The sequence below is a fragment of the Westerdykella ornata genome, assembly GCF_010094085.1.
Source record: "Westerdykella ornata strain CBS 379.55 unplaced genomic scaffold EI97scaffold_20, whole genome shotgun sequence".
Classification (NCBI taxonomy): domain Eukaryota; kingdom Fungi; phylum Ascomycota; class Dothideomycetes; order Pleosporales; family Sporormiaceae; genus Westerdykella; species Westerdykella ornata.
Genome location: NW_022986870.1, coordinates 174,829 through 194,279, shown reverse-complemented (window position 1 = coordinate 194,279; position 19,451 = coordinate 174,829). Strand labels below are relative to the sequence as shown.

The following is a 19,451-nucleotide window of genomic DNA, read 5'->3' as shown; positions in this document are numbered from 1 at the left end:
AGGAGGTGACCCGAGATCCTGACGTCTGAGAGAATCCGGTATCGGGCAAGGTTGACATCCATAACCGCGAAGGAGGAGGACAAGGACGGCATCCCTGAGAATGAAATCAAGGAATTGCAGGACGAGGATATTACTCAGAGCACCATAGGTGACGGAAATGGAGTGGACAGTAATGAAACAAGGGAGGTCTGGCGTTGCGGTGGGGTTTGGCTTGCGGTTTCCATATATGCCATCCTCGAGGAAAGAACAGCCATCAACTCCATAATGAGGACGACGATGCCCAATCATGGGCAAGATACGGTCAATATCCGTGGTTTCAATGTTGTCTCAGTGCGTTTGAGACCGTCAGAGTGCATTGGCCTTGCCATGGGTTCCCATAGGGACCCTCAAGAGCTCTTATGCATCGGCTATTGTCCCAGAGATGATAGGTTAGTATAGTAAAAGAAAATGAAACAACAGAATGAGTAAAGAAAAGCGGTCGCGGTCAAGGCAAACCTAGAAACTACGCATTGCCCTCGCGTTCAGTCACAATCTATCGTCGAAGGCTTCGTCCAATCACGCTTTCCCTCACAACAACATGTACTGAGACAGCGTCCACTAGAGTACCCCAACTAGACAAGTCACATCAATCGGCAACTTGTCATCATCACTGAGGTTCCCACGGGCCGACAAGAATACCTGTATTTGCTCAGAGATCCCTCAGGCCTGATGCAAAGATATTCCAGTCGTTCCTATCCGGTTGCGACTGCTCCTCCATGAGGCGGGAGATATAGCAAGATGAAAGAATTATCGGGTAGACCCCCTAAGATTGTTTCTTCTGCTCAAGCCAATGCATGTTTTGAAGTCGCCTGCCTCAACTTGCAAAGTCGACACCAGGAGAATAAGGAAACATGCGCTAAAACCTACCTCGCAGTTTCTCCACACAAGTTTGAGAGTGGCAACTCTGCACATAGGAAGATGGTAAGCAACTGTGCTGTTGGTCAAAAACAACTCAACACCCAAGGTCATACAACCAGAGGATAGAGAGCAATAAACTCTCGCATGCACACCTCCAGCAAGGCGTGGTTGATTGAAAGCCTCATGAGGCTAGACAGGGGATAAAGGTATTTCAAGAAATACAGGCGGCACCCAGGAGAGGATAGGAAGCATGAAGGAAAGGTGCAGAAAGAAAAGGCTTGAACCAACCTCCATCGGAGGCAGTACTGAAAGGATTCAGGGTAGTAGTTGATACTCTGCCTCCATGGGAGGCAGGACGGAAAAGTAATGGACGGAGATAACGCGAATCAGCCTCCATGGGAAGTGATGGGGAACTTTCAGGGTGATTGGATACTCAGGTCTCCATTGGAGATGAGATAAAGGATAGTAAACAACGAGAAATATTCATCAACACCCATAGGAGGTGACAGTGGAAAGAGCGGGAAACGTTCTTGGTACTCAGCCCCCATAGGAGGCGAGACGGAAAAGAAGGGAGCAAGACACTCACGCCACCATAGCAAGCGAGAACGAATGGGGACTGCGAGAATGGCGGAAAGCAGGGATATTGAACGAAAGCCAGAGGAGATACCCAAGCCTCCATGCAAGGCAACAAGGGAAGCAGTTACTTGGACAACTCTCAACCACCCATGGAGAGTGACTGTAGAGGGAAAAGGGGCTTATGTGGAATCCTCTTCCTCCACGGGAGGTGGCAGAGTAGGAAAAGGAGGTGATACTCAAGCTACCATCGGAAGCGAGCGGTGCCGGGTTTAGAATTAAAAGAAGAGAATACTCAACCTCCATGGGAGGTGGTTTTGCGAGAGCTTGTGAGGTGGATGATACTCACCGCCATAGGCGGTGGAGTGGGAATAGGGGAAAGATAGAATGGGAAGATTGTGAACGGGAAGATATCATTCGTTGCCCCATAGGGGACGGAGTCTCGAATGTCAGGAAGGGTGACGGACTTTGAAAAAGGGGAAGTGCAGTGATGTAAGGAATGGGGAAAGAGAAGGGAACACCGGTCGCCATTTAGGCCAGGCATATAACGAAATTGGACGAAACATCCGGATGGAGCAATAAGCAGCTCTGGAAGCCCTTGATAGCACATTTGAGGAACCAGGAGCATATAATAGCACCCTCATGGAGCGCCAGTGAAGAGTCCGCAGAGATTGGCAGATAATATCGGCACGAAGATATTGCTGCAAGGGAGTCTCAAGCGCACCACCCCAAACGTTTATCTAGGGGATGTGCCTCTGGGGAGGATGGGAAAGTGAGTTTACAAACTCGGCAGTCTTCAGTTGTTCCGTTGTGATTGCAGCCGTTGGGTTACAGAGACATAAATGCTCTCAGTACTTCGCCGAGAATTGATAGACAGCAATCTCATCGGCTCCACTTAGAGCAGGATTGCAGAATGCTGGTCTGCACAGATGGAAACTGATCAATTTGTGCCCACTGTGGGTATCACAGCCAGATAGAACTGCGATCCTGGAAACACAAGCTAGGTGTGCACACAGCAGAGATGACGTGGGTGTCGTTCCTGGCCGGATTGAGGTGATCCCAGAGATTACGAAGCCAGTCATTTGAGCAAACTCGATTTGGCCACCCCATAAGACAGGTAATGACTGCTTCCGGGGATTTGATTGCTCTCTTGCCACGTACACCGTGACGCTTTCGGGAAGTTTCGTTCTGGTACGGATCTTCAGGGAAGGCGCTGAAACTATCTTGCCCCAAAGCTCTGAAATTGGAGACGCAGCTCACACATTCCTTCATGCTGCTGATTCATGGGATGAAGGCTAGGGGGCGCGCTGAGCTTGAAATGTTGGTCCGTGCGTTATCGTGATGTCTCGCCGTTGTGGTGTTGAGTTTGGGGATCGGAAAACACCACCATACCCCACCACCAACGTCTTGCCGATTACAATCGGTATTTGCGCGGTTGGCTTTTCTGGCATGCGGCGTCATTTCGAACTCTCTTTTGCGACCGTCTTGAGTGTCTCGGCGCCCTTAGGTAGCCCTGCGGCAGCTGCAGTTTGCTTCTTCTCCTGTACTGCAGCGCACCACCAAAGGCCAATACCACACCCACGGCCGAGAGAAAAGACGTCCGGTCGTTCAATATACAGGGCAAGTCGCTCTAGCAACCGGAGGGATCCCACGACGCTGCACTGAAGAACCATAAGCTGTTGCAGGGGGGCTGCTCCGAAGCGGACGGGCGGCACGCCTTCTACCAACAACACAAGCCTCCACGACGATTTTGAATCAGATCAGAGCAAGATTTTGCATGCAATCACGTCGGAAGGGACTGAACGAGACTCCATGACCTTCTGGGGAGAGACGCAACGCGGTGCTGTGACACTCCGCCTTATCCGAACGGCCCACGCACTCCGACCCAGTTTTAGTCGCGATACCAGATCACTGCGGAGAAAAGACGGCGGTGCGCAAAGAATCAGCGCCCATGATGACAAGGTTCATCATGAACGACCTTTTAGCATCTCCGCGCAAAGGTTGGCGGAGAGCAACGGCGACTACAGCAACACCTGGCGCGCCTTGCCATCCCGACATGCACCTGCGGGGACCTCATCGAAGCCCTGAGTAAGCCCAGGAGCTGTGCGAAGCAGAGCAGCTATCTGCTCGTGCTGGAAACAGATGGGCTAAGACGGGCTGCAGTACTGCGCGTCGTTCGAGGCTCTGCAACATCAGGCTAGTTCGACGGCCAGCCTACCAGCGAAACCGGTTTCAAGAGAATTCAATGTGCCAGTCCGATCTTGAGAGCGCATTTGCACCGCCCGGTTCTCTCCCATGGCAAACAATTCCTAGCTTGCTATGGGATTTCGCCAAGACTCGATCGATATGGACAGGGTAGGAACACGGGCGCACGGCGGCCAGCCAGGTTGCTGCTGAACTGTTCAAGCAATCGCACGCGGTGGCAAACTACCTGGCGCCTGTTCATCAATGTGGTGCGCTTGTAGCTGCGTTATTCCAGACTCTGTTCCGCGGATACTGTTCATCAGAGCGAAGCTGAACGCCACCAGGCCTTCCATGTTCGGCGTTAACAACGGAGACACAACCGGCAGCTTCACATCCTGACGAAAGGGTTGAGGCCTCAATCCTGGCCAGATTCGAGAACGGAAGATCAGGATAATCGGTATAATGGTTGGGGTTCATCACAGCCGTCGATCCGAAGAAGGTTATCCAAGGTGCGGGGAACAGCGCAATGGCAAGCACGCACACGAGGGCGCCGTCCACGACTTTGACCCGAAGTTCGACAGACGATTTCTACCGCAGAACGGTAGAGCGAACGAGTTGCCACAGGCCACTGGCGTTCCCCAACATGATCCCACACTCTTGCTATGTTCAGGGCGCGTAGAAACTCTTCGTAAGTCGGTAACCATTGCAGCGACGTAGCAAACAAGGCGTGGATTGATTTCCAGCACACATGCTAACAATACAGGCTGACAAAAGTGCGCGGATCGACGGTATACCCAGTCTTGACGGCCTTGCGGACGGCTTATAGAGCCGGCGGGATTCGTTCGAGCAGCCAGGCGAGAGCGGCACGGATACAAAATCGTCTTCGAGAAGCAGCACCGTATGCGAACCCCACTGGGAGCCCCAAGCAAGAAGAGATGCAGGTGCGAATATCAACAGGACACAGGAGGGGAACCGCGATTGCGATCGCCGAGAGTCGACCATAACAGATCATGCAGCCGCGAAGCCATCTGAAGCATCCTCCGGCGAGGAATGTATGGCCAGTCAACATCTGTTAGGAGGACTTCGATCGTTGAGAGGAGAAATATTAAGGGACGAGTGGGAACTCAACACCCTTATGTGAGGTAATCACTCGCGGGCGGGAGAAGCGTCGATTTCCAGGTATAGGCCGATGGACACGATGAGGAAAAGATGGTAAACACTCCTACTGGACGGGGGCAGTCGTGCGCGGCTAGCAAGTCATCTCCGCAAGCAATCCATACGGACGAACGAGCTCTGATCTGAGATGGATAGGCCAGATGCCATGATCGGAGTACAGCATGGCAGCGATGCGAGGGTTCTATGCATTTGCATAGGATAATCCTTGAAAGGGATCCACACGCCGACTAGGGGACGTCGCATGACATGTGGAGGAAGATGCTTGACAATGTGCTCGGAGTGTGGTGTCCCTCATCCCGCGTCAGCATATCGCAGCAGGCTGACGTTGAGGAGATATCTGGCCATCGCAGAAAGACCCCACAGACTGTTATGATCGTGGGTAAGCCGTTATGCGCATCCATACGACCCCTTAAGGCGCCTTACCAACTGAGGGTGGATACGGGAACATCCGCACGCAGAGCAGTCCATCTCGTAAGATCGTTCTGACAGGACCATCCGTGTACCTCATCTATCTCTTGCAACGATCTAAGGGGTTTAAGGGCTTGCGATGAGTGGCTGCTCCGCATAGCTCATGCCAACTGTGATATCCTACTGCCGACGACTTGACGCTAGCAGATGCGAAAGAGTTGGCGAATATCGTCACCGAGTGTATCGTGGATGGTATTCCGCTGTCACTCCGCTACATCGTCTCGGACTTCAAAATGCCTCTTGGGTATTCCTTTTCCGATCCTAGCGATTGAGGTTCACGGTTTCCGGAAAAGAATACTTTCAAGGATCGAAAGGCAATCGCTAGCCATGACATGACCAGAAATGAGGCGTTGTCACGTTCGCCATGGCATCGGTGATGGGCTCATGCAGTTCTAGTTGAAGTAGGTGAGCGTGTGCCAGCAAGATCCACTTTGAGATTTGGTGTTAACCCTCAGCCTACCCAAATGCAGATTCTCTTGGCCTCACATGGAGTCTATCGCGTGTTGGCCACCAGTGGGACTTCCGGTATGCTTCCGAAATCATTGCGGAATCGGATGATCAAGTACACCGCTGCCTTCATGGAACTCGGTCCAAGGAGTCTGGGGAAAACTCGACAGGACGAAGGCTGACCCTGGCCTGCAAAGGAATTCTGCGTCAGCGAATAGTCCTAGACAGCCTGACTTTCTATGCATGTGCGTTCGGGAACCATGGGATATTGTGCACATGGTTGGCCGGATGCACATCGTTCAGTTGGAAGAGCTATCGAGTTCCCGGGAATGGAGAAGCCATGTGCTGCCAGGATATCTGCAACCGCGCACCCGATCTATGTTGTGGAACTTAAGCAATGCAAGTCCACTTCGATGTTTTCTTGGAAGGCGGGTTGGCACACTCGCGGATTCAAACGGTCTCCTCCGTGTGCCAGGGCGCCTTGTATCCCATCCACATCTCGTCTGCAACGGCGGAAGTAATCAACGACAGTCCGGATTGTGCCAGCAGCGATATGTTACATGCGCCAATGTGGGAAGTGCGTATGTCCTATTTTCACCATGGCCCGACTTCGATTGCGACGGGTATATACCACCCGCAACCAAACGCCGCTTCGTGTCGCTTCATACCCTGCCAGTACTCGCACGAGGTATAGCATCGGCCGAGTTACCCTTCTTTCTCATGGGAGCCATGGTATCCAGACGGTTCGACGGATGCAGGTGTGATTCGGTTATTCAAACCCTCGACGGGATATCATGGTGTCACGTGATCGGTCAAAGCCCCGGTTCCAAGGTTCGACGAGGACGGCAGTGTGAGAGGGGCTTCGAGGACAACGCCCGTTGATCAAAAGGCGTATATATGTCGTCAGATACGATCTATGTCCTCTGAAGATTGCCTTCATCCTGCTAGACTCGGATCGTTGTTGCTGCCGACGGGCTTGGAAAGGGTGAAGTCCAGTCCTTGCCCCTGGAGCCGAGTGAGAAGACGAGCATGAGATGTCCAGAATCAGTACGTGCTTGCCGCCGCCGGGCCATGTGGCCATGAGCGTCGGGCTCGATGTCAGCTCAAAGATATCGGCGTCGCTGCCGCTGCTGTCTGGTGGTGGTGGTGGTGATGGAGGAGGGAAAAGGCTGCTTCGCTAGCATAAGCAACACATCCCTGAGCGGCATCACAACCATCATCGGAGCTCGATACGCCATCGCTGCAGCGAGAGAGAAGCTTCAGAAACCATTTGGAATGCGTCCCATTGAGCTTCCCATGAGCCAGCTGCGTAGAGGAGCTGGAGACCAATGTCTGAAACTGATCGTCGAGGGCGGCATGTCCGGCGCGGGAAGCCATGGCGCTTTCAGATAAGAGCGAAGGGTAATAACGATGGAAGGAAGAAAAGCATTTCCTCTCCGTCTCATGGCGAACAGAGGGTGGTGCGGTGTGGTGGCCGGGAGTAGGGTGGTTGTGATTGTGGTGCAGGAGGAGGGGTCCGTGAGAGAAAGCGCTGAGCTTCTCTAGCTGGTGTTGACTGTGGCGTCAACTGCGACTCCCCCAACACAACACAACCACCCGGACAACCACACAACCACAATTCTCCCACGCACCTACCTCTTCTGTGCCAGGACGGCCCTCGTACGGCCTGCAAGGCCACGTAGGTCCGGAATGACGAAGTTTGATATTGTCATTCTTTCCTCGTCTCCCCTCACGAGCGGTGCTGGGGCCGGCGCTGCCAAGCCCCATGAAAGTCCCCCAAGCTCCCCACAACGCGTCCGCATGTCCGCCTATGCGCCTCTATCGCCTCAGCAGCTCCAGACCTCCCCGAGAAAGCCAGCGGGCGCGTTGAAGCGAGGCTCACGAGCCGCCCCTGTACCATGCGGAGCATCGATCGGATTCGCGACAGCAGCCAGTCTGCTCAAGTCAAAGCAACTGACGCTAGACGATGAAGGCGAGCTTGAAGGCATCCGGAATGCGAAATCTTCCGGTGTATCGAGGGAGAATGGGGGAACAGCAAATGAGGGTCCCAAGAAGCCCAGAAAGCGAAGCAGTAAGACGCAATCTACAGCTGGCGATGCAGACCGGACGTTGAAGAAACCCGGCGTCCGCAAGGCGAAGGCAGACAGCAGCGGAGGCAGCACAGGAGACTATGCGGGAGCATTGGGTGCATCTTGTACATCCAGGACAACAGCATCGGCAAATAGTATTACGCCGGTGTGCGAACCTACAGCTCTTACTCTCAAACCGGCTCCGACAAAGGGTAGGACGAGAAAAACAAGAGCTACCGATAACGAGAAACCCCTTTCGGGAGCGCCTGCGAAATCCGCTACCACCACGTCTTCTTACTTCGACGACAACGCATCCTTACAACCTCTGGGCTTGCTACCTAACATCGATTCTGTGGGACTGTCGAAAGCAGCAATAGTGGTAGGGGCAAAGAAGACGCGCTCGAAGAAAGCTACGCCGACAAGCCTGGAAACAATGATACTAGCAGAGACGACGAATGTGTCTGGCAACACAGCAAAGGGAAGATTAAGAGCAGCGGCGACAAAGAAGAAGACTACTGGGTCTGTTTCGTCCCATTTTCCTCTGCAGGTCCACAAGAAGCGAGAAGAGCATGATTCGAGGATATGGGATGTGCCAGGGAGCCCGTCTCAGAACAACAGTGGCATAAGGCATCAGGATCCGCTCAATGACAATAAATCACATATCGATGAGGCAGTTGCTCGCAGACGTGATTGGACGCCCGTTAAAGACACTTTCGACGACTTATCTTTCACAGACTCTGCTGCCAAGGAGCCCCCACATCCAGCGGCACCTCCCTCTGCGCCGTTCACCTCTATGCTCTCCAACTTTGCCTTTGCTGAAGAAACCCAAGCGCGACAACCTGCCTTGGCTAAAGACACACCATTAGAAGGTCATTCTAGGATGAAGAGACGAAGAGTGGAACTCCTAGATGTTCCCGGCAACGGTCCAGTCGCTCGAGACCCCTCTCCTCCAGGCAAAGGGAAGGCTCCCAAGAAGAAAGCCCGAACTATAACAGACCTTGTAACAGGCCAGTACGCTCCTGAAGATCTGCCTACCGAGTCAACGGATGGTGACGGCGTTTTCGGCATTCGAACGAATACTGCATCTGTGCCTTTGAACGATGCTTTACCTCCGGGCCCGGCTGGAAACAAAGCGGCCTTGGTGGGGCGGTCGTCCAAACCATCCAAAAGGGGTGCCAAGAAAGGCAAGCCTTCAAAGTCCGGTGCAAAGCCAAAGATGGCAGCCGACAAGCTGCTAAGTCCAGCATCTGCATTATCGCGGCTGAACAACCAAGATGTCCTATTCGGTACCTCGAGTCAGCTTGCGCTCGAGGAGTCTCCCACAATGATCCGTCAGATACAACAAGCGCTATCGGCTTCCGAGAATGACCTCGCCCCCTCTGAGTACGTACCCGATGCTATCACTCGGTTAATGTTTATGCCTCAGCTTGAAAAGATCAAAGGCAACCGCAGGTTATGGACTGCTGGTGCCAGAGACGAAGACGGTTTGCTTCTAGAGGAACATGAGCCTGTCTACATGCCTGAACCCGACCGTACGCAGGATATTCCTCTTCTCATGGATGGCACACGCGACTCCTCTTTTGCCGATATAGATCACTGCCTCTCTCCAATGCCCCTGGCAACCAAACCTAAGAATCCCCCGCACTACCATGATGAGAGCAACGAAGAAGCTCCACCCACCAAACCGACAATCGACGACCTTGACGCCTTTTCTGATCCACCTCCTTCACATCAACCGGAGTCTTCGAGCTTTCTGGATATAGATGATATCATACCTCCACAACCATTTGCCAAATCCAAAGACGCCACAATCGACCCCCCTACTAAACTTGATGCGCCCCTGAAGAAGCGGCCCAGCCCCTCTTTGAAGCCAGCATCGACAGTGCTGCAGAAGCATGGCCCAAGCCACAACATACCGAGTACCCTAGAGTCAAGGCTAAACTCACAATCCCGTCCACCAATCACACCCCCAAAGTCTCGGGGGCGCTACGCTCAAGTAGAGGAGATCTTGGACTCTGAAGATGATGAAGCCCTCAGTCCCACTCCGCCTAGAAGAAAGCCGCTCCAAGAGTATCCTTCATTACCACTCGTGCTCAACCGGCCGGCTGAAAACATGGAAGTTCCACTGGAGCGAATATACCATGTGGCTACATCACAGCTGGAGTGGGCCAACATCAAGCCATCAATCTTCCGCCTCATCACATCTCATATCCGCAGCATCCCGCCTACCGAGGATCCTAACAACCCATCCTGGTACGAGAAGATGCTGATGTATGACCCCATCATCGTCGAGGACTTCACAGCGTATCTGAATGCACATACCTCCATTCGAGCACACAGACGGGCAACCCAGAAGCAGATCAAGGCTTGGAACAAGGAGATTAAGAAACGTGGAGGTGAGGCTCTCAGCGTGGAAGAGGGTGGTGATCAGGTTCTGGTCGTGGAGAAGGAGTTGGAGACGTATATGGTAAGGGCTTGGTGTGAGGAGCATAGTGTTTGCTGTGCTTCTAGGGATAATAAAGGGAAGGTTGGGCTGCCGAAAGGGCAATACTGAGGGCCCAATGGAGGGGTACTTTTTGTGTGTCGAGCCCTTTGGCTTGGATTTCCAAAGGGGTATTGCGGTGGCATCATTCGGACGCCGCTCGTGCTATGAAGCTTGGATAAATGGAACGCGCTCAAAAGTAGCCATACAAGTGGGCGCTCCAAGTCATGAATAATGAACCATAAACTACCGTAAACTGCGAATTTTCGTGCATGCTTGATCAAGTACGTGTGATCCATGTGGATGGGATCATCATTGCTCCGCAAATCTCGACATTCGAGTCCTGTAGTGCAGTCCATGTTCACGTGATCAACTCTTTCACCCTCCTGCAGGTGGCTTCCGTTCACGTGACTCTATTTCACCCAAGGTTCGGCAGAACTTGGGAATTCCACGTGGGGTTCCTCGGTGAGATTTCGTGCTTTTACTCACGTGAAGGAATGGGGGACATGGGACGGAGTTAGAATACGCGGAGTGGACATTTTGTTGGGTGCGCTTTCGCAAATTTGTACAATGGACTATACTGCAACATTCAATAAAGTACGTGTGCATCTGGCTTACTCCAGGATAATCCTGAAGACAAGTTATCGAGGACTTCCGTTCTCGTGCATCCATGTTGGCGGAAGTAAGAACGGCAGGTGAAAATCTGAAGGATTTTCCGATTCTTGCTTTTGCATTAGCTTGGAGTGTTTCCGATCCGTAGCAGGAAGAGACGCATCCTGACAGTTACACTAATGAGAAGAGCACAGCGAGGGTAGTTAAGCCGTATGGAACGCGCAGCGATTACTCTGAATATGCGGCATCTCCTTCAATACTTTCCACTTCATGCAAGCGCTCCGAGTGATGGCGGTGCGCATAGCAACATCTGAGCCAATTTTCACGTCTGCAGGTCCCATGTAGCCGGCGAGCAGCGGATCAATTAGGTAGAGTGAGGAATATGCGGTACTCATGAGATTCAAGTATACGGAGTTGGAGCAGTAGCGCACATCTATTCTCCTGACTGGTCAACCTTTTACCATCCAGGCACTCAGAGCGCCCCTGCGGTAGGTCACAGAGCATTTTCGCCAACTATAACATAGTCAGGCTCGGCTACTTAATTTTGGATAAGATCGCATGATAGCTCAAATGCTTGATGGGCAATGAAAACGGTTCTGCCTTTGCGGCACAACCCTCATGAGGATGGCGTAAAAGGTACCTCAACGAGAGCGGGGCTTAACCATGACGGAAGGTATTTGCTTAATGGGGCCTGAAAAAATGGGAGTTATAGTTGAAGCACAAGCGCACGTATAGTGTTCTTGTAGGGCTGGGTTACAACTCGTGGTATTACCTTGTGTACTGGTGCCAAAAAAGGCAAGCAATAAATCCCTTCACCGGCCCTTCACACAACGGCCACGGTCAGACTTGAACCGGCGCCCTTCTGAGTCACTCGAGCCCAAAAAGGAAGCAAAAGTTATGGCCGGTGCCACAACTTTTCCTGTTGTACTAGTTAGCCTTGTTCTCCACAGATACAAGCCAGGGAACAGTGACTTATGTAGACCAGAAAAGTATTCTCAGCATTTTCGGTAGACGAACAACACTGAAGTGCTCGCATATTGGGAGTTGCAAACGGGGAAGTGACCAGCACTGACGCCAACGCTTGTTTACGCGCCTGCCAGCTTCGTTCACCCACCTCAACATCACCCACTACCAATCCTCGGTTGAACCGCGCTGCCCGCCTATCTGTGTATACTGCTACAAGCACCTCGTACTTTGAGTATCCACGCCGCGACTACCCCCCAAAAGGCACCCGCAATACCAAGGGCAAGCCAACAAAACACACATAAAGCCCCATCTCCTCATACAGAAACAGCTCCGCATCACCAGCACCCTCACCAGCCTCATCTCGCCCCACGCATTTCTCAGAATCACATACACTATCTACCACATTCCCCCCGCCGTATCCATCCCCGCCACCCAAAGCCTCGAGACGGCCACCTACCAACGCACCACCATGCCGGCGATCCCCGGCGTCAACATGATTGGAGAGTGTGTTGTCTGTTGGTGCTCCCGCTGCAGGCAGAAGCACATCACCGCAGACATGGTGAGCTCGCCGTACCCGATGCTGGGTAGGATTTGCAAAAACTCCAGGTTCCGTCACAGGGGATGTGTTCGGTGCTGGTGGAACAGGGAGCCAATTGGGATTCAGTGAGGGAAGGCACTGAGAGGGATTTAGATACTACGAATGGGAGGAAGAGGGCAAGACGTGGGTTTGTGCGCGGGGTGCCCGCAAGTTGAGGTCGAGAGCTGGTGGATAATAGATTGTATTGACTACCGAGCTGGCCACTTACTCTAAGACGTGCACCGTGATGGCACCAACAATATGACGGGCAGTAATATTCTGAAGACTATGCCACCAGAAACCACCATTCTGCAGAGTCCAACTCCAAAGAAACGATTGAACCCGATCGAGTACAACTTACACTCCGGCCGGTAACAGGTTACTCGTATCCGAATGCGGCACAAGCATAAACGCCTCGCGCATCTTCTGATTCCTCCCTCGGTTCTCTAGCTCAGCTAAAACCGCGTAGTACATGAACAGACAGAGAGCGGTGCCACACTATTCGTCCAGGGCCAATCCTAAGCGCTCATTATATCTTCCAAAGTTTCGCCTCCACGGTTTCCTTACTCGGAGAATGCCCCCCATCATCTGCGATTTGGCCGGCTTCCGGGAACCACTTGGCTCAGAGGGGAGATGGACGTTCGTCTCCAAGCGCTCTAGATGATTTCCCGCGTCCCACTCCGATTCCTTCGCCGCCCAGTATCATGAGTCGACATCGACCTTTTGGTGGAATCAACTTTTGTCGTTCAATTGCTCAAGTGCGAAGAAGCTACTTCAAGCCACTACGCCCATGAGTAACGAACTATCGGGCCGGTGCCAGGAAGCCAACTTGGGGACGAGACCGATGGGAGGGGGCGTGCGATGGGAATGTAGGAGTGGACGATGAGTTCAATATTGGTCGGCAGACTGTCAGAGAGCCCGGAGGTGGTGCCCCGAAGAAGAACCTTTTACGATTATATGGAAGGGCTAGACTGCTGTTTACATGAGGTAAGAACTAGACGATTTGAACATCTGACCCCAACCAGGTCATTCGAACGCCGGACGCGGGAGACTGCAGATGAGTGCGAGCTGTTGGAGCTTCAGTTTGAGATGACTGTGGAAGAAAGATGACTGAAGGTTGCCCTTTAATATTATCTGTAGATTGTTAACGTGAGCGGCAATGCGAGCTGATCGGGCGAGCGAGCTGATCACTAAATACAGTGCTCTACCTCCAAATCTAAATATCTCAACGTTACAACAAGCTATTGCAGCTTACAATAGCTCAAATTAATTCTCTACATCTACTGCATCTTTTTTGCATGTACGCTTGTTGTACCCTGGCTCACCACACATCTTACAGCGTCGAATACCCCATACACCAGCACCTGCTTCCTCCCTCTCCTCATGCCTCTCTGCCTCAAGCTGAGCCTCAGCATTCTTCTGAGCTACTATCGTCTCTGCTTCTGCCTGCGATAGGGTCCCTCCTTTTTGAATCTGTTTCTTCTTATGCTTTTTACGTTCAGAAGCTGCCTGGTAGGCTAGCTCAAGTTTCGTGATCCTGGCAGCCATTAATGCCTGCGAATGCACCATCAATTCTGCCCCTTTTTTAAACTGCCTCACCATCTCAATAATCGATGCTGGTGAGGAGCTCCGGTGTCTTCAAATCCAGTTAAAGATAAGCATTGATTGAGCATCTATCTCAACTGCATTGCTTGGTATTTTAGATTGCCAGACAGGGCCTGATAAAGCTGGTGATGGCATACAAGGCTTCGCTTCAAGTTTTGATAGCACCACCTCTGGACTGTGTGGAACTAAACCAGTTGCTCTGAAGCTTGATATAATGTTTTTCTCTGAAAAAGCCTTATCAAAAACCCCAGAAAAAGCAGTTAGGAAGGCTTTCTTGTCGATATGGTTGATGTAGCAGTTTGCTAAGACATTGACCTCCTTCTTGTATGCTTGCTTTAAGGGAGCAAAACACCCTACATCAAGTGGCTGTAGGATATGGGAGGCATGTGGAGGCATGCAAAGGGTGATAATCTTGTTCTCCTTACACAGTTCCTGGAAAGCAAGTGACTTGTGGCTCTCATGGCCATCAAGAATCAGCAGCCTGTGACTACCTACTGTCCGAGCCTGAGTATGCTCAATAAAGTGCTGTAACCAGGCTAAACCAAGCTCATTTGTTGTCTAGCCATTATCACTGATACCTATCCTCCAACCCTTAGGGTTGTGGTACCAGGCTTGGTCGTGGTGCTTTGCCTTGAAGATCAGAAAGAGCAGAAGTGGCCAGCCCCTAGCATTGATAGCAGCAATCAATGTTGCCCATTCATGGTCCCCAGGTTGAATCTGCAGTGGTTTCAGTCATCTCTCAGATGCTGTTACCACCTTTACTGACCCTCCAACACACCCATCTGGAAGCCAGTCTCATCGAAGTTGTAAGTATCTTCATCCAGGATGCCGTACTTGGCTTTGGTATTGTGTACAAGGTCAAACCAGGGACCAATAATAGCTAGATCACTGCACTTGACTCTTTGGTGATTGTGAAGTCTGGTTATCTGAGATTTGATCTCAGGTTTGTGGTGAACAAGGTTCCTAGCCCATTTGTCTCCAGCGTTCCCACCACCACGTGCAGCCAGCAGCTGATCAGCCATATCACGTACATCGCCGAGCGTAGGGGCAGATCCTCATGCATCAAGCTTCCTTATATACTGGACTATTGTCTCCTCCTCGTGCTTGGTGAGCTTCGATGAGTTAGGATGGATATTGCATCGAGCAGCTGTTCCGGAGTGTCGGCTACTAAGCATGCTTTGAGGAATGCCATAGAGAGTAGCAGCGCATCGCTGGCTTAATGACGTATTGGATTTCATAGCTTCGATGGCAAGGATAATCCTATCCTCACGAGGGAGCAATTCAAGATCTGGTTGTTGAGACATTGAGATGAGTAATTGAGAGAGGTGTAACCTTGGCAGAGTGATCAGCTTGCTTGCCTGATCAGCTCGCTTGCCGCTCACGTTATGTGTTCGAGTAGTAGCAACGAACGGTAAACCGTGCGGACAAGATTCAGGCTGTGACTACTCTGTCCGCATCATACTGTTGTAGTTGGGTCGGGCGTTTATGCTGATCTCGATGGATAAGGAGAAGTCGACTGAAATACTCTATGTCGGATGTATACAGTATTGAGAAGCGTAGCGGGGAGGCGCAAGAAGTCTATAGCGATCGCCTGTATTGTAGCGTACCCTAGGGTAAGTGAGCTCCATTATTTCTTCGGAATCTCAAACGCAGGCCCAGACTAACAGTTCCCACAATCTCCGTGCTTCTTCTAATCCGAATCACTTGCCCTCTTGGCCCCTTAAGCCGCAATTTCTCATGAGTATAAAGTAGATATTCCGGTGCACCGATATGAACGAAGCGTTAAGGCTGTTCCAAAGAGAAGGATCACAAAGAAGTACCCTGGCTAGTGTAGGTCGGCGATTAGGCCTTGGCTTGTGCAGGAAAAAAAAGACCAACGGACTTACAGTCGCATGTAATATTGTCCAGCCAATCTGGCTCCCTGGTGATTGAGACACAGCCTATCCGAACCTGAATGGGTACTGCGTGGGAGGCAAAAGTGTATGATCAGATCGATGATCTGGTCGTGTCTCGAGTGACAGAGTTGGCACGGCGGAAGTGCGACCGACTATCCATTTCCTACAGTCCAGATGTATGGCTCTGACGGTTAGCATTGAGCTTACGTGAGAAGCGCTCTCTCCTCCCCATTGGTTTTGGTATCCGAACATGCAGGGATTGAATCCTTCCAACAGGGTTCAATACCCTCTGCCCTGTGCTCTAAGAGTTGGTCACTCTGACGTACTGTGTATAAAGGACGCCTCGTAAGCGAATTCTTTCCCCAGCCAACTCTATAGATCATAACCTGCTTCTTCTTGACATACCGGGAAGAATTACTATTTCACTATCCTCCGAACCGTAGCAATGGCTACTGGATGGCGGTGATTTTGACAAACAGACATGTGCGCCGTAGGATTGGTAGTTTTTGAGGGAGCGGTCAGGCCTCTCTGGGAAGTGGTTCCTGTAGCCAGGGCCCAGAGGCGGCTTAGAATATCAGGATACTCAGTGTCTAGGCGTGCAGGTTATGTATAAGGTAGTCTCCATACTTGGAGTTTGGTTGGTAACTCCTGAATAGTCGCCGCAGCAGGGAGGGAAATCACGGACGTAGCTAATCGGTCTCGTTCGGCGGGTATGCTGTTCTGTGAGAGAGATGTCGTCCCTGGGGCAGGAGATTTCAGCAATGAAAGTTACATTTCAGTAAATACTTCCCTTTGTGAGTAGTAAACCAGCCCCCACATGGTCAGTGTAAGCAGTGGCGAGACTGAGGGTGATGTGCAGCATTGGCAATAACAACGGTTGGCATTGTCCACCAACCCTGGTTGACATTCACTTGCCAAGAGTATCCGGTCGCTTACACAGTTGTCTTAACTCCGCCAGAATATCCGAACATCAATAAACCTAGGATCCGTGCTAAAGGATTGGCGACCAGACGGGGCTTCAAAAAGCATCAAATGTCTACTTGTATCACAGTACAACCAGGTGCAAGCTACATCCCAATCCAGTGGACCGTCATCAAGTCACGTGCGTTCTTGTTTATTTTCGGCTAAGTGTGCCATGCGAAACCTTGGAATAATACCCAGGGCGTGGGGTCCAGTTTCCATCCATCCATCACAGCCACGAAACAAAATGAACGGCTCTAACAACATCCCATAAGAACTGCAATAGGCGCAGGCCGCTCGGCAGCATGTCTCCGTTCTTATTCCACCGTGGAACGACTTTGCTGGCGCCTTCGACTACGACAGATACACGGAGTATACCGGTTCCTGCAGCTGCAGCCCAGTCCATTGTTCACCACCTCTCTGCATGGTGCTGTGCGAACTGCATTCCAAGCGTCTAAGATCCGACGATGACGCAAGTCGGCAAATGCGATATATGCCGGATGCGTAAAGTGAAGGTAGGATGCCAAACTCGAGTTGTCTCCTCAGTCCGACAATACGGTAGTCTACCTACTCGGAAATTTTCCTAACCCAGTCCAGTGTGACGAAGCCAAACCCGGTTGTGGGCCTTGCCGCAAGAAGAATCGCCCATGTACATATACATACGGAAGAGCGACTCTTTTCATACGAGAGAATCCCACCCGCTTTTCAAGCCATGTCGGGCGCGGGATACTACCCGTGTCATCCTCGTCGAGCAGGTCCACCAGTCCACATTATGATTCGGACTCGTCCAACGACTCTCCACAGGGGTTACAATTGACCTCCTTGAAGGAGCTAGGCAGCGGACACGGCGTCTTCCAGATTTTCACACTGACGCGCCAAAGGCCAAAGAAGGAGAGACACCTGCAGAGCAGCAAACAAAGAGCTCGTTCCACGCCCGCGGTACCCACTGTGCCGTCCCATTTTCCACTTGAGAACCCACTTGCAGCTCGTTGTGCGAGTATGTTTGGCCCTAGGACATGGGAACAAGACTCACGTGCGCTGTTTGGATCATGGATGGAAGCCATCCCTTCCCGGATAGGATCAAGCCCAGTGCTTGATACCGCCGTTGAATTTGTGGTCAACAGTTTCGCTACGTACAGGGACCGCACTTATTCTACACAAAGAGCGGCTTTATTATCAAGAAGTCGAGCCTTGAAGACCCTTCGGCAAGCGGTGGAGCGTTATCAAGGCGGGCCAAGCTATGACCTAGTCTTGGCCATAAAACTGCACTCTTTTGCAGAGGTGAGGGCGGGATCCCTGGTTGTGTTTTGACCGCTGACGAGAGCAGATCTTCGTCACTGCGGAGACATATACATGGACCACGCATTGCATAGGACTATCTAGGCTTTTGAATATCGGTTCCACCAGAGGACTGGATATGAAGTATCATTGGAGCCTCATGGACAGCATTTACTTGGATGAAGTAAGTTCTGTTTTGAGACATATTACACAAGAGAGTGTCTAATCTTTGATAAGGTTGCTGAAGCGCTGTTCAACGGCCGTCCGTCCTTCTTCGACACTTCGTCCAATTTGACCATGACAGGCGGATCAGCGTTATTCTCCGTGGCATGCCCCGGCTACCAGCTCGAGGTAGTGGCCATCATGCATTGCACCATCCAGATCCCTCGGCTAGCTTGTCTGGTGCGCCAATCGATTCTACAACCAGAGAGCACACACATTCTTACGTCCGCATTGTCTCTGGCCAACTCCATTTGGGCACACCTGCCCACCAACAAGATAGAGCATCTGCTCGCAACCCAAGTCACACCTATCACAAACCCTCCAGCACCGGAGATTGGCGACATAGTCGCTGATACCCTGCATTTCAAGGACCTCAAACAACTTCTGCTCTGCATTCGCTACTGGTCCCTTTTAATCCACATTTCTGCCTTGGTTCAGAATCTATGGAGCCACTTCCCTGTGGCTTCCGCGTCCGCTGCTCTGCCCGACTTGCACACTGTTGAAAACGCTGAAATACAGGCAGCCAAGTCCATGGTACGATGTCTTTCGTATAGCGGCCTCTTCTCAAACTCCCTACCCCTTGTGCCTTTGCGCGTTCTTGGTCCGTTGGCGTTGTCGGTGGGTCCGTGGTATCGGCTTGTGAAGCGGCAGACGCAGGAGTTGGAAACCCTGGAGGAGGATACACTACAGTATGCTTCCGTATCAGAAGACTTGGAAAAAGCAAATAGGATGATGGATTGGGTGATTGAACAATGTAATCGAGTCCATGACGCGTGGAACGTTGGGAGGGCGGATAGGACGCGTTTCGAGACAGTGATACCGTGGATGGCCGGGGAAGAACTGCCAGATTGGATACCAAACAAAGTTAGCTGGGAGGAAGCAAGGTTGCAGATGAGGAGACAAGGTGTTGATCGGTAATAATGCCACGTTGTAGGCGCTTCTAATATACGCTGATTGAACAAAGCATAACTAACCAATCGGGCAGAGAAGAGACTGATGATAAACGTGCCATGCAGTTGTATTTGCTCAATATACTTGTA

General features: G+C 51.6%; 4 protein-coding genes across 4 annotated transcripts; all 4 read left to right on the top strand.

Moving 5' to 3' along the window:
- The first annotated feature begins 5,652 nt into the window (after positions 1 to 5,652).
- Positions 5,653 to 6,734, top strand: EI97DRAFT_127334 (uncharacterized protein). Its single transcript, XM_033793087.1, has one exon. It carries the CDS (start codon positions 5,989 to 5,991, stop codon positions 6,625 to 6,627), a length of 639 nt encoding a protein of 212 aa, XP_033651904.1. The 5' UTR covers positions 5,653 to 5,988; the 3' UTR covers positions 6,628 to 6,734.
- EI97DRAFT_127335 (uncharacterized protein) lies at positions 6,735 to 7,250 on the top strand. Its single transcript, XM_033793088.1, has one exon. The coding sequence runs from the start codon at positions 6,841 to 6,843 to the stop codon at positions 7,135 to 7,137; it is 297 nt and encodes a 98-aa protein (XP_033651903.1). The 5' UTR covers positions 6,735 to 6,840; the 3' UTR covers positions 7,138 to 7,250.
- An 80-nt stretch (positions 7,251 to 7,330) lies between these two features.
- On the top strand, positions 7,331 to 10,547 carry EI97DRAFT_435209 (uncharacterized protein). Its single transcript, XM_033798806.1, has one exon. It carries the CDS (start codon positions 7,435 to 7,437, stop codon positions 10,366 to 10,368), a length of 2,934 nt encoding a protein of 977 aa, XP_033651902.1. The 5' UTR covers positions 7,331 to 7,434; the 3' UTR covers positions 10,369 to 10,547.
- A 6,831-nt stretch (positions 10,548 to 17,378) lies between these two features.
- Positions 17,379 to 19,329, top strand: EI97DRAFT_381469 (uncharacterized protein; the record flags this gene model as incomplete). Its single annotated transcript, XM_033795804.1, has 4 exons — positions 17,379 to 17,426; positions 17,509 to 18,192; positions 18,239 to 18,373; positions 18,427 to 19,329. 4 exons carry the CDS (start codon positions 17,379 to 17,381, stop codon positions 19,327 to 19,329), a joined length of 1,770 nt encoding a protein of 589 aa, XP_033651901.1.
- Positions 19,330 to 19,451: the final 122 nt, after the last annotated feature.

Coding starts and splice junctions, on each gene's coding strand:
- EI97DRAFT_127334 (XM_033793087.1), top strand. CDS start 5,989: ATGTGCGTTCGGGAACCATGGGATATTGTGCACATGGTTGGCCGGATG.
- EI97DRAFT_127335 (XM_033793088.1), top strand. CDS start 6,841: ATGTCAGCTCAAAGATATCGGCGTCGCTGCCGCTGCTGTCTGGTGGTG.
- EI97DRAFT_435209 (XM_033798806.1), top strand. CDS start 7,435: ATGACGAAGTTTGATATTGTCATTCTTTCCTCGTCTCCCCTCACGAGC.